The sequence below is a fragment of the Varroa destructor genome, unplaced genomic scaffold (assembly GCF_002443255.2).
Source record: "Varroa destructor unplaced genomic scaffold, Vdes_3.0 BEIS01000005.1, whole genome shotgun sequence".
NCBI lineage: Eukaryota > Metazoa > Arthropoda > Arachnida > Mesostigmata > Varroidae > Varroa > Varroa destructor.
The window spans coordinates 22,342,473-22,357,294 of record NW_019211458.1 but is presented as its reverse complement, the minus strand read 5'-3'; the positions used below and the strand labels follow the sequence as shown (position 1 = coordinate 22,357,294).

Sequence of the window (14,822 nt, the reverse complement as noted above, 5' to 3'; positions counted from 1 at the left end):
ATATGTAGAGAAAGAGTACATTTTTTGCTCGTTTTCCCTTTATGGTAAAACGAAAACATTGGTCAGCAAAGAATTTAAAATGTACAAAAGATAAAGTCAGCAATCGTCATAGTGTAAAGCAAAAACTAGTGCTACTTAGCAATGTAAGTAACAATTACTATGAAAAACCGAAAAGCTGGTTTACCATGACCTTGCGATATGTCTATTAGGTCTATAAATGTACATTTACGGGTACTTTAGTACGTGGAGATACTCGGATGTATCATCGTCCTGTCGTACTTTCTGTTCAAACACATCATTGTACCGCTAAAAAAATATTGCTTGATATTAGATTAGTCGTTATTTATAATAAAATTATTAATAAATATATATTTATATAATAATAATAATTATTATTATTAAAAAGACGACTTAGAGACTTAAAGACGATCTTTAAACATGGTAAAACGGTACCAACAGCTTCTAGGAAACACTTTTAGAGGAAAATTCAAATTTATACCTCGTTGTCAAACGAACAGATGGATACATGCTATATTACCTCTTTACTAATATATATGTTGCATAATATCGCCCTGTTTATCTGTGACAATGTAAATGCGTAAGCTACCAGTGCAATCTTTAAATCTGCAGATCCGTGAACGGATAGAGCTATTCTTAGGCATATTTTTAGTGCAGTTGCGACGAAGGTCAAGCCTTTACTCACCTTTAGTATCTATAGAAACCCCTTTAGATTTTTACTCCCTCCGTATCCCTATATACGCTTCACATCAATCTTTTATACAATACAATAGCCACCTAAATAAGTAAATCTGTAATTATGGAGCCTTTTACGACGAACGCATCTGAGTGCTTAACGCACACACAGAAATCCTGACTTGGAGCAAAAAAACAAGCTCTCGAAGATATCACATGCAAGTTGTATTGATTTTGTCAAGCACTCATCTGAGCACTGAAGCGGTCACCTACGAGTTGAATGGTACCCAACGGTTAGTTTTTTTTTGCTTAAAAACGACCGTGACCGATTTGGAAAAAAATAAGATTGCGCTCCTTGATTATTTAGGATATGATTGGATGGGACGTTGCGTAGTTATCAAGTGCCGCATTATTTACTGCGAATTCACGAGTCTGTGGGTATAATTTAAATAATAATAACAACATTAAATACCTGAATTGACAATGTCCATTAAGTATTTTGTGGCTTCAGAACTCGTGGTACGCTTTCGAACGACAATCAAGTGTTCCTCGTAATATCTCAGATATTGAGTTTCAAGAAAGTATTGATGGTATCACTTCAGACAAGCTTCAGCACTGATATTAGGCTGATATTTTCGTCGCTTAAGTTGTAGTTTTGCTTAAACTAACAACCTGATTTTGGGAATCGTTTTGATGAAAGTTGAGATCTACATGCAGTTTTTTATAAATTATACAGTATTACTTGTTCTTCCGTTTAATCATATGTATCATTTAGTATATGTTGAGTTGTTATTACAATATTAGTGTAACCTTGCAAAAAAGAAATTGTAGCTCTACCGAGTGCATTAAGATGGAAAGGCTAGGTCGTCTAGCTGTTAGTTAAGAGGTTGCCTTTTAGACACCACCAACTTTGCTAGCGGACCGCTACAATGAAACCAAAGAATTTTTTTATTTTTTCATTAAATATCCTGTCCCTAATATCTGTGTACTGGTATAGCCAGTGTTACATGCGATACTTCGTTCGAGGTTATCTAGATTCTAAATTGCCACAACTTCACCGTGATATTCGAAATATTGTATCATCACAATTTGGTTAGATTTTACGACATATATATCGATTAGTTGTTCATTGAAGCCCCGATTAAGTTCAGTAATGCTGGTCGTCAAGTCAAATGTAAAACGTAGAACAAATGCAATCTCAGCACTGAAGGAACTCTCTTCTTTATACATTCTTGTATGAAAAGCTTTTGTTTTGCCATGCAGGTAGAAACTCGACCAACTGCTGATCGATTTTGGCTCGCAGCAGCGTAACGTAAAATCTGCGCTTACCTTAAACCTTTAGTAATTTTGAGCTAGAAATTTTTAGCGCTTTATGTTGTCATAATAAACGAAAACGGAAAAAAATATTAAGATCAAAAATCATTTCCCATATAGTTATTTTAAAAACATTTTGAAGATTGTGTTGTATTGTTCTGCATGGCGCTACTAGGGCTTAAACTTCGCATGTTGCTTGCTTAGTAGGCATAAATCTATAATCGAAGCAATTCACGTATCATAAATTAAATTATCGTCGTAGTAATACTTATCGTATCTTGTAGTGCGGCGGCAGTAACAAGGTTTTCTAATTGTACCTATATTCCCGCCACAGTCACGACGATTTAACGTGTGCAGATTCTTGTAGCGAAATTGGCTATCTAATTCTGAGATGCCAACGAAGTCGTTCGCTGTGTTAATCTCCACTATTTGTCCAAGAACACACGACAGTATCAATCATCAATAGGTTCTTAACATCATGGCCATCTGGGAGAATAGTCTAGGCCAACACAGTTGCGTCGAGTTATTTCGGCGACGCGATGCAGGTGATCTTGGGATCGAATCCGACCGTCCTCTTCGTAACCTCATCAAGGCTCCCACCGAAACGGCGGTTCCTTCGGCTAGACTTCGCTCAATTCTCCAACTAAGTAACCTGTCTCATATGACCAGCCACAGCGTATCCAGCAACCGGGTGCGTAACGCCGGCTACAACGATCTGCTCGAACGACTGTCGCTATCGAGGGACGGCCTCTTTGGATCGTACGTTCACCAGCATTCGTGTCACCAAGCTCACCAGCCGCACGTGTCACCGTCATACGGACACTATGCCGTGGATTCCGATCTGCCCCTGTTCAGTCATACTTCGTCGTACAGAAGCACTTTATACGGTCCCGGTGGCTCTAGCTTGGAAAGCTTGGAACAATGTGGTTACGCCAACGAGATGCATGGCTCGCATAGGCATGTCCATTCAATGCAGTTGCCTCCCAGGTCAACCTCTCACGAAAGTCACAAGGATCAGGAAAGCCAGTATAAGGAATGGATGGATAGACGGCGGGCGATGTGTCCTTGTTCGTCTGCGTTACTAGCTGCCAATCCCCGGGCCGCCGGCATCTTTCTTTGTCGACGACGTTCGTGCGTCCATCAGCTGTTATCGCTCGAAACCGGTAACGCGACGCTTCCGATTGCCCTGAGCTGTGACGTGCAATTCCCGGCAGACGGTATGAAGGATAACGATATCAATATGAACCCCGTGAATGCCAGGTCGCCACCAAAATTGGCCCTGAATCCAGACGCACCAAAACTTGCGCTTAACCCCGACGCGCCGGTGTTCGTACCTCGTTCCAATACCATCGCCGCATCGGTAAGCCCGACATCCGCCGATGCTGAAGTGACCGCTGACGACACAGCTGTAGTTGCTGTCACCGAGCAGTGAGGTGCTCTCGAGACGTGTCGGCTTTAATGAACCTGACGGTAGAACAATTTATCCGGAACGAAAAGCAGGGTCCGAAATAATTTTTCGGCCCTGGGAAAACATTTGCTGGATCACCTCGATACATTCGGGCAGACAGGCCGTAATGTCCCGTTGTTGCTAACGGTGAGGTCTTAGAAACTGAGGAAGACATTGAAAACAATGATTGGTCGACGGAAGGATGGTTAGACCAGGGAACGATCTGTCAAGACCCTTCTGTGATAAGATTCTTGTTAGTAAATAAAAAAAAAAGTGAAAAGTTGATTGTGAAAGGTTTCGAGTTGGGCTCTTTTCTTTCTTTCGAGTTTCTGTTCATTCGGATTTTGTCTCAAGTTGTGCTCTTCTCTTTCATTCGAATATTATGGTTGTACCAATTAGGCCAACCAATAGTATGGATCACTATTGCTATATATATATATATATATATATATATATACAGCAATAGTGATTCATACTTGCTATATATATATATATATTATATATATATATATATATATAGTATATATATATATAGTTGTATACTATATACTATAAGTTGGACATTTAATGTTTCATTGAGTGATCGCTATACGTGTAACAGGTAGTTTCGTTAAAAATCGTATATAGTTACACGATTTAAAAAAAAGATCTGCTGACACACCTGCGCCGTAATTGTCAATTGAAGTCAACAAATTATTGAAACCGGTACCTCATGTAGTTCTATGTGCGTTTGTGCCTGACTGTACCGTGCTCTTAACAAAGGTGCTGAATTTTTGCACCGATAAATGGCACAATTACCTCTTTAAGAACAACGTTTTAAGACTCGTAGTAAATTGTGCTATGAGTGAAGAGCCATGACTCTCAATAGAGTGAAATTTATCATTGGCTAGAATATGAATTCCTGCCTAGTATGTAATGCTATCCATGAAGTGGCGAAATTCCTGCCTATATGATAAGCAAAGATTAGTAATTACAAAGTCTAGCTGCGCATCTTTAAAATCCTGTACATGTGCAGTACTATAAATGCGCTACTTAGCCTCCATTGGAAATTCTCATTTGTGTACTTGAGTAAGTGTTTTTCGTGGCCGAACCATATGTGTGTATTTTATGTCTAAAGTTTAATCATGAGCTACCCATCAGGAAACTTGTATTCACAAAAACTAATAATGGTTAACTATATTCATTCATAGATTTGATATATGCACCAGCACTATGCTTTGTGAACCATTTATTAGCACTTAGTAAACAAAAAGACCAAACTGCGGTATGTTACGGGCTGTAGGCGATGTAGATAAAAGTATTATTTAATATTATGATTATAATTACCTTACTAGTTATTTTTATTATTATTATGTTATACAAGTACCACTGCATGATTAGGCCAACTCGTGAAAGCTTTTCGAAGTAAGGCTAAAGCCAGCTCACACACTTTACGACGCTGTAGATCCCATGTTTCAATCGTCTACAGCTGCTCAGACGTACTGGCGTCGTAATTCTAATAGAATCATCAAACGCGTTTGAGCTCCTACTGTTCAGCTGAAGCAGTTATGTCGCTTAGGGTGGTCCTGCCTGAGACCGACACCTTTCCTCCCGCCTATCAATTAAACACAAACATTAGGCGTAAAATATGATAGGCCGGAAATATACAACTGTTTTGCCCGCCCACAAAGCGTAGAAAAGACTACCAATTTTTGCCTAACAAAAAATAAGTTACTACACTTGAATTTGTCTAAGAATTTACATGGTCAAATACGCAACAAGCATTACATATATGTACAATCGCTAGAAAGAAAAGGAACTGATGTTTTGCAGAATCCTATGTATCCTAGTAGTATCCTTAGTAGATATCCTAGCAAATCGTCTGTTTATCGAATCAAAATTGTGCTTCAGCTAAAATAACTTCGATGCGATAACAATTCGTTTTGCTTGCTCCTTGTTGATCTAAGTCTTTGACAATTAATATTTTTCCAGTGTTCCCTTGCCCGTTCGTTGTCGGCAGCTACTCTTCTCCTGTACGACTATTATTAGAATTCGCGATCTATGGTTTTCTGCTTTAAATGAAGTTGAAACGCTTCTGTTGACTCAGAGCCACGTCAAGTTTGAGGCTTATGGGCTTGATAATAAGAAATGAAATAGAGCATCAGTCAATAATGACAAGCAGAAGCGAGCTACTTATCTTTTAAAAAATGAAGGGAGTTTAGTATTGACGTGTACCGTGAAATGGCTTTGCGAGGCTAATTTCAGTGAGAAAACGGAAAGCCGTTTGGAAAAATCTGCGATATCGAGGCTCGTTTCCCTATCAGTTCATTCAAACAATCTTTATTTTTATTTACTGTCATGTAATTGGTGGCTTTTGCGTCTATTGTTAGAGGTAAACGAGTTTTGGTATCAGAGAGATTAAACTGTTAACACCGCAGGAGAGCCCTTTCTCTTAAATTACGGTCCTACCATATCGGTGGGACAAAAGTTGGCTTACAGTACGAGGTGAATCTGTTATTGGGAGAAGTGAACTTTCGGCTACGAAGAACACAGAAGCCAGAGCCACTTCTGCCAAATTTTCGCCACATATTTCTTATGTGTATAATAACTTTTGTTTATATTTTATATGCTGTCATTGCTTTTTATTTTGATCCTTTAATTATTTTATTCAATTTCAGGGATTGAAAATGTTTGATATTTTTTTACACGCATCTACTCAAGTTCAATGGTTCAAATCATGAATTGTTGTCCCTTTTTGCAAAAAAAGTAGTACCGAATTTTGAAATCTCAAAGTAGCTGCAAAAGATAATATCTCATGGGTCGCAGATACGGTTGCGAACCGATCAAGCAAGCAGGTCTTAGAGTAAAAGAGAGGTCTCAACAATTCAGATATTTCACGTTGACAAACGAAATAAAAGACTGGCACAAAGTGTCAAAAAAATAGTTCAAAGGCTAATTTATTTACTAATCGTTCAGACAATGCTGCCACAAACCTTTCGAGCGAGCATGAACATTACCGCGAAAATGGAAAACATTGTCTTTTAGAAGAGGTTCGTTTAGAAATATTTGCAGCTGGAGTTACAAAGCTTGGAAACAGGTACATTGACGACAATGACTTCCTGCTCAACTCTTCTAAATAACGTAAATGAAAATGTGGATGCTTTGTATACCGATACGATATTAGAGAATTGTCTCTTGCTTTAAATGGTGTAAGTAGGTATATGCTTAATTTAGCTACTACGGATGATACTGCGAACCTATAGGTGCACTTAAGTACAGATGCCGTTGTTCGCAGTCGGGTTTGGACTACCGTTGCAACTAAAATAGCGCTTATAAAGTATTCTGGATTGTTTGATCGAGGTACCAGGCAGCATATGATGGTACTAATAAACGATCAATTTGGCACCTGTAAATAAGAACAGCGAGTCTTCATGAATCCTCATTGCTTTAACGGAACATTCAGAAATGTGGATTCGCTCGCAATAGAATCTTCAGTTGTTTACTTGATTCAATTTCATCACGTTTACAAAGTCATTTTAGGTTTAGGTTAGCAACTGAGAGCAAAATACTGACTATTAGAACATTGCACTGCACCAGGCGCAATTTTCTATGGGTCTCGCCGCACAAAATCTGCCTTTCTTACTGATTCGAATGTTTACAACTGAAGTTAATATCACTAATTCACTGAGGCACTTCCGTTGTAAGCCACCGGGTTTAATCTGTGCTTCGGAACTTCTTGTCACTACCTACCGTCCGTAATATAGTTAATGTGTCCGCTCGGTTATAACTCAACGACATCTTTCATTGTATGACAACTTTGGAGAGTTAATAATCAATTATTTTCTAAAATTTCCACGGATGGTTATTCGTACGGCCATTTGACGTTAAAATTCGCGTTTACATGGTCTGCGGTACAAATAAAAATTCGTATACCTTTTTATGTCAGACGATTCATAGTGTCCTTTGGTAACCAAAGGCGTGTATAACTGACTGACTTTATTAATGGATTTTTTTTCTTTTAAATAACATATTTTTTTAACTGGCTCATTCTATCTAAATTTACAATTAGTTTTTTAACCTTTTACTTATTGACCTATTACAGCGTAATGTATAATTCTTCCAATACATCAGCATAATGAGCCTAATGGAGTTGTTTAAAAACTCATGACAGGTATCCTTGTCATGTACGATGATATCCATTGTCAAGCTATTTCAGATCACGGAACCCTTCATGAGGTGTCACCTGTCCCATACACTCGTCCGTCCTGATCGCCAAATATTTTCGTAAAAGTAAAGGATTATAATGATGTTATTGATAAAATCTAATAGAAAGAACGTGAATAGTTTTGAGCCGGCAGCAGAGCTTCCCACTATTCCTTATGGCAAATGTTTAAAGTCGCACGTTATCCATACGACTAATTAGTTTAAGTAGCGGTTGCATTTGGCGACCCGGTCAGGTGTAAGTCCGCTGAGCGGGATGAGAAAACCGAACATCGGTGTGTCTACCAGCAACAATTGGTGCGAGACTTTAATCTCAGGTCTGCCGTTAGGCGATTTGCCTGACGTACTTGCAGCCTGTCCTGGATGGTTCGTAAGCTTTTCTCCCCCTTGAAATAGGATGGTAAAGAAATATGTTTGCGCTAAAGTTAAGACAGTCATGTCATGGACGAAGCGAGCAGCCTCAAGTGGCGCAGGAACTGTTTCAATCGGATTCAACGGACGGACCAAAAATAGTCCTGGCATCTCGTATACTTCGCGACGTTTCATTGTAACAGTACCTGACGAGGATCAGCAGAAATAGCAAGGCGTGTTCATTGTTATCATCAATATGAACAGATAAAATGCATTAGCGTGATTGTAATAAGATCACAATAGTGAACCCAATAAAATACATGATATCGGATTCAGATAGATATAGGGATGAAACATGGTTCTGGATATTATACATGTCAAATATCCTAGATACTTCATAAATCATAGGCTTCACTTGAATGATCTATATTAAGAATAATCCAAATCCCACTGATCATCATGCTTTAACTCTCATTCAAGGTCTCCTTTTTCAATGTAGAAATAAGACTATGGCAACGTGGTTAAAGAAAGAAAGATCGGTGCAGGTGACGACGATCATTACGAATAAAAAAATCATGCCTATAACCGATATTGGCTAATTAGTAACTATTCAAGAACAATAGCAGGTTATTAGTGAAGTCCATATCTAAACACGTTCAAAAACGATTATATTATATAATAATAGTAGTAATAGGTAAGAAATACGGGGGCAAAAATGATTCGAAAGTACAAAATCAGCTAAGAATAGCTCTCGTTAACCACATTTATACGTAATATAATATTTTGAAACCATGGCTTCATAGCAATTTGTGAGTTTATCAATCACACATAGTCGACACATCAAAAATCCACAGACGCTAAAAGCTAGAATAAACTAGAATACTACAAGATGTTAAAAAACAACCCAAATGTAAACTTCTAGTATTTAATTTAGTATAGAATTATAATAACCAAAAATAGAGAAATAAATCCTATTTGAATCTGAGTGTACTCAAAAATAAACGTGACAGATGTGAAATGTAATAGAACCACTACTGATTTGCCCCTATATCAGTCAATAAATTGCTCCAAAATGATAATAGGTTAAGGATAATTTCGACCACTTGTTTTGACTACTCGTTTCTTACATCGCATAAAATACTTGTACACGCACTTGAGCATATAACATCATAGCTGATTCTAAGGGCTCTGCAAAGATAACCTTCATTTCTGAACAAGCACCATAATGCTTATTTTGTTGTAGTATTGCATCTCTTTTTTCTGCAAAAAACACATTGCTTTTTGTTCTGCCTCGGGATTAGGGTTTGGTAAAATTTGTGGCTCATCGTAACCAGCAGCATTACGAGCTACACCAAGCCACAGTGTTTTCGCGAAAACAGTGTGAAGACCGAGTATATAATGTGCTTAGTACCTGCTACAATTTGTCCATCGCACCCCCGGTTAAGCACTTGCAGTTCGTAGCGATCTTGATGTCGATTGCCTCTTGGGCTAGATATAGAGGTCACCACGCAGGCAAGCACTCCACGTTCGCCTCGAATGCAGACAAGCTGTCCTTCGTTGACCTGCTGAACCGCAAGAGGTTTCAAAGATTCGCGGAGTTGATTTTTGGGAATTTCCTCGCCAAGAAAATTGGCCAGGTGGAGCACGCCGTCGTCGTCGATTTCCGCACACGTGACCACTACCATATCGTGGACTGTATTGACGTTGCGTCGGATAAGGCCAAGTACCTATACAGGAAGGATGCCACGCAGTCACGTTAAGTCTAGCAGGTATACGATACGTAAAAGGCTACAACACTGCTGTTGTTCTACATAAAAGTATAATATGTTATGGTGGGGGTTAGCTGTACCCTCAAAATAATTAGATCACCTAAATGCGTAATAAATAGGTTTACTTTGCAAAAGAAACCACTAAACGTGTTTATCAAAACATCGAGTTGCTTGACCTTTGGGCTTATTCCTTATATGACCGTAAACTTATTGAGTCAAATTGACGCCGTTAACCTATACGTACGTTGATTCAATATGAGGCTACTTATGGTCGGGTATATATACAGACGTTTTGCACAACTTCTGGCATAGCAAACAAGGTTCTGGAGTCGAACCCTACGACTCGATGTTTCTTCGTTCGGGTATAAAAGTGTCTCAGGCGAAATCTCGAAAAGAACGAAAACAAGAACCTATTTCAAACGTTCTTTAAATACGGACATACCGTAACCTCCATTGGATTAATGAGTCTCCAGGTTTTTTTGAATCCGTTGTGTATCATTTTTGTCCCATTGGAAGACTCGATGATGGCCGGCCTCTGAAAAACAATCGTTACTAGAAATATCTGCTCATTTACATATTTTCCCTACCATGTTATGTTACTATCTGTTACAATAATATAAGATTACATATACGTCATCACCATCGACCTTTTCTTGTACAGTGAATTGGACAATCTGTCACGTAATGCAGGTTAGTAGGACGTGGGTAAATAAAATTTTCTTACTCCGTCTATAAGCGTGAATTTTAGAAAAAATTAAGGAAATCGTTGTGACGGAAAATCGTCGTATGTGTCTACGGATTATTTTGGTTTCGAAAAAAGATTATTTACTGATTGCTCGAAAATGTGACCGTCCAATTACAAAAATCTTTGGAACCCTTGATTGGATAATGATAACAGTATAATTTTAACAATAATAATAATGATATCTCTATGCCGAACGATAAAGTTCAAATCTAATACTTACATTTTTGTACTAAACTTCAGCAGAATCGAAAAATAACTACCAAATACATGTATATATGCAAATGCGGGCATTTCAGTCGTCTTATAGCCAATGAGGCCGGACGTACTCACCCGAAGGGTTGCTATAAATGAGCATTCCGAATCAAAATGACCATTGAATACGAAAAATAAATACGGTTTGATATATTTGTTCATACCTTATCATGGGCATCATGGTCATTTGCTAAAGAATAACGCCGTCCGTTACACCTTTTTCGATAACTCTTTGACAAAAGGTCAGGACGCAGGTGATCGAGTGGCCCTTGAAATTCGCTATAATCTGCAGGATGGAATCTGTCCTTAGTCAGTTTTATTTCAAAAGCAAGCCGTCTCAGTATTTTAATAAATCAACTATTTTAGAGTAATCAATTTGATTTAGATCAATCAGGCCAGAATATAATATAGACCGTATTAAGAGTTGTTGTAAGTATACGTCCCTTATAATTTCCATATAAACCATGGTTATTATAATTAGTTAACACGGAATCGGAGCGGATCGTTGTAATAGATGAAACGTCTAGAAATTGAACATAACCAAATTAAATGCTACCGTGATGGGATCATGTACATGTATCTAATAATGCATGTTCTTCGGAGTGTTTGATACAATATTTTCGTAATGATTACATATTCCGGCATCAGTTTACTTAACCACTGAGCTCTTACTTGTAGGCACCCAAAGGACAAGTCATGCCAACAACTTATTGTTAGTTAAGTGAGCATATATTAGCACTAAGAACTCAACACGAACTTATAAAGCCTTCGCAAAAAACTAAACTCTGATCCATGGAAGTGCCATACCAATGCACCAGCCAACTGTACGCATGTTTTTTTTTTGCGCCAATGGTTTTCTTTGGGAAGATACCATCAATGGAACGAATGGTTTTCATATTGTGTTTGAACACCTTATAATTATCGTTTCTTGCTGGAGCTATCAGTGACTTAGTGCGATGTTATATACTTCATTCATGCCTCAATGCGCGATCATGTATCATTTGATATCCACTAGTCAATAGGTCATTATTGCAAGCTTAGGCTAAGGTCGAAGGTTGTGGTCTAAATTTTAGCAGATTATTTCTATTACCGACTTACTGTTTCCTGAGGCGTAGGACTCAAATGAGCCTGACACACCGCTATATTCCTGGCTGTCCATCCTTACGGTAGCGAATCGTAGGACAAGGCAAGCGATTAAGGTTTTTGTATGTAACCGAACGCAATTTGTCCTTATAAGGTTGATTTCCAACTCGAACTGAATATAGGCAAGATCCTAGGACATGCCATGGTGATACTGTGCTCAGGCGTTTTCGTGACGTGCAAAGCACGATAAGGGGGCGGGCGACGAGCACTGACCACGTGAGCCGTGTGCGTGCGTTTGCTCGATGCATTTAATAAGCATTGCAAGGTGAAGCACGGTTCGCACGTTTGCGGTCAAAGCGTAGTTGACAACATTTAGAAACCCAGTCTTTCATGCTCTACAATGAAAAAGATTTAATAAAGCGGTTAGGAGCCTTGTGGCTAGCGCTGTCACTAAGAGTTATTTTTTTAGCTTGAGTGCAGCATTGAGGAAGTTCGTTATAGTGAGAAACAACTTGTGTATCAGTGGATGAGATCACGCCCCCTAAACACGTTCGATCCACTAGAATTTCTTTCTAAAAAGAGCCTTAAGGGTCAACAAAAACAATGAAAGGGACCACATTTTTAGCAATTGACGTAGAATTGACCGAAGTTGCGGATTTTCATTCGACCACACATAGGATGTGAAACGATGAAAAGAAACTTGCGTGGAACTGTGAAAAGAAATTGCGTGAAAATCAGCGCTAGATATAACATACAAACCAAGTCGTCAGGAGGAAGTAATGATGGATCACTTTGCTTAGACTTCCTAATTACATAAAGAGATGATTGTAAAATTAACAGAAGTTTTCATTTGCATCAATATATATATATATATATATATATATATATATATATATATATATACTGATATGTTACCAGCTCCTTAAACCTTAAATTACTTCAGAATTTCTAACGTTTTTTTACTGTGCTATTCTTTCTGCATTCGTCTAGGCAAATCTTTTGTATTACAAATTAAACAATCGCTTTGAATGGCCCTCTCTTTTAGCTTATTTTCGGTCCAATTATTTCTTGTTAGGTCTGTTAGCTTTATCACAGTTAAGCAATGCTGAACCGTTAAACTACGAGAAATAATTCTCCAGGATGTCGAGTCCAGTGCTTTAAAATTTACGTTATAATCTAAGTCTCTACTTGATTAGCAAAGATAAATAGATATAAGTTTATAGTATGGTTATAGTATGGTTATAATATTAAATAAATATAAGTCGATAGTATTTGAAGCTTTTGGCGGTCGGCGACACTAGACAAAATAATGTGTCTATAATTATAGGTGAATTCAAGTTTTAAAATGTTAAAGTTCGAGTTGTTCAGTTTAAAAACCACGTTAAATTGGGTTCACATTATGCACTCCTATACTGCTATAATAAAAGCTTTACACTCAGCGAGGCAAAATGCTACGCTCATGATTTATTTCCAAACAATAGTTATCAAACACTTCTACGGGCATTTTCATTCAGTTAGTTCGAAACACCGGTTTCGTTATAGTATGCATCTGGATATATGTGGGTGAACTGAATAAGCTTTTATTCATCGAAGTTGTTGGGAATAACGTAAGGTTGTTTTTACCTTGCACAATAAAGTACGAAAGACGTGCAATCCTAACGTTATTTAAATGCAAATGCAGCACCTGGTGCTAAGGCAGGTATGCCAGAAAATTGACGTTACGGTTCGATGCTAGCAGTAGTTGCTCCTGCGATCAATGAACTTGGCACTCAAATTGCTGTAAACTCAGATTCCCAGTTGCAGGTAAGCCGCTACAACAGTACGAGTTTCTCATTTACCGGAAATCCGGCACCGGCTTCGCTCAAAGTGCTTCGTGTGTCTGATTTTGTTAAGTTCAAGGGTTGGGAGGCTTTACAAGGTAACGTGTTATGCATGCGGATGTCCGCTGCTAACATCGCGGCAACACGTTGTACTTAAAACGGGTAACTGTCAAGTTCCAATATCAAACAAACTTAATCAACAGCAATAAGTCTACTCTACTAAATCTTGTTCACAAGTCGCCCCACGAAACACATCTATGCATCCATCCAATCGAATTCTCCAACACCGTTCCTACAGATTTTACGTTGTATATGTAGCCCACTCAGTACCGTACAAATAGGCTGGCCGGTCCATTATTGAAGTCGACGAGGCTGAACTTTCCATTGTCTCATGAGAGCCAGTCGTCTAGCACTGTGTTATCGTACATTGTATTGTCCGGTAGATAATGTCTTCCACAGTGGCGCGTTTGGCGTGTCAATGTTTACGCCAACATCTAAAGCTAAAGTTATCGTACCGTTATTTCTGTAGTTTGCGCCTCCAATAAGTGTGACGTAGCTCCCCGTACTTTTGGATTCGAACATGTTTCTAATATTTGTAGATTTTAAGATAGGGATCAGCCAAACTAAGACGTGTATCTCCTGTAGTTCTCATCACTCAATCATCACCGGAACAGGTAGTCTTCGTCTTTACGCAAAGCGAAATTGTGTGGGCAAGCTCCTATAGGATTGTGATAGTTAGGGTCGCGTAGATCTTAGCAAACTAAACTTTATTACACAACGTAACGGCAAAAACTTCCATTTTCCCACAATATTTGGCAACCGATTCTTGCTTGTACTGTTATATATTGTACTTAACATGAATTCGATTTGAAACCGGGTGAAGACACACTTCGTTTTGTGCTTACAAAGGCCAGCCGTCCGAACTAATACTTAATGACAATACAGCACGCAAATTTTCAATTATTTATTTAGATAATTAGAGTTCTTATGTATCGAGCCCAACAGATGTTTACTGCACTAATGTTCACGTAAATTGCCCATTCATCTCGTGGAAACCGTATTAAACCTAATTATATTAGTTAAATGTGTTCATATACCTTACGTGCATCATTGTCACGATAGACGAACTTACTTGAAAACCAATGCAA

General features: G+C 38.3%; 1 protein-coding gene across 4 annotated transcripts in view; it reads right to left on the bottom strand.

Moving 5' to 3' along the window:
- LOC111251143 (uncharacterized) overlaps positions 1–12,226 on the bottom strand; it is a 15,286-nt gene extending 3,060 nt beyond the window's left edge. Inside the window, exons 1-5 of one of the 4 annotated variants that reach the window (XM_022807463.2) lie at positions 11,870–12,212; positions 10,936–11,057; positions 10,217–10,309; positions 9,417–9,732; positions 4,646–5,048 (exon numbers count right to left, since the gene is read on the bottom strand). In XM_022807463.2, coding sequence (XP_022663198.1) covers positions 4,987–5,048; positions 9,417–9,732; positions 10,217–10,309; positions 10,936–11,057; positions 11,870–11,930 — 654 coding nt within the window. In that variant the 5' untranslated portion in view covers positions 11,931–12,212 and the 3' untranslated portion in view covers positions 4,646–4,986. Of the gene's footprint in view, positions 1–4,645; positions 5,049–7,365; positions 8,212–9,416; positions 9,733–10,216; positions 10,310–10,935; positions 11,058–11,861 lie in introns of those variants that run through there. The other 3 variants (XM_022807461.2, XM_022807464.2, XM_022807462.2) reach the window with 3 other exon arrangements.
- Positions 12,227–14,822: the final 2,596 nt, after the last annotated feature.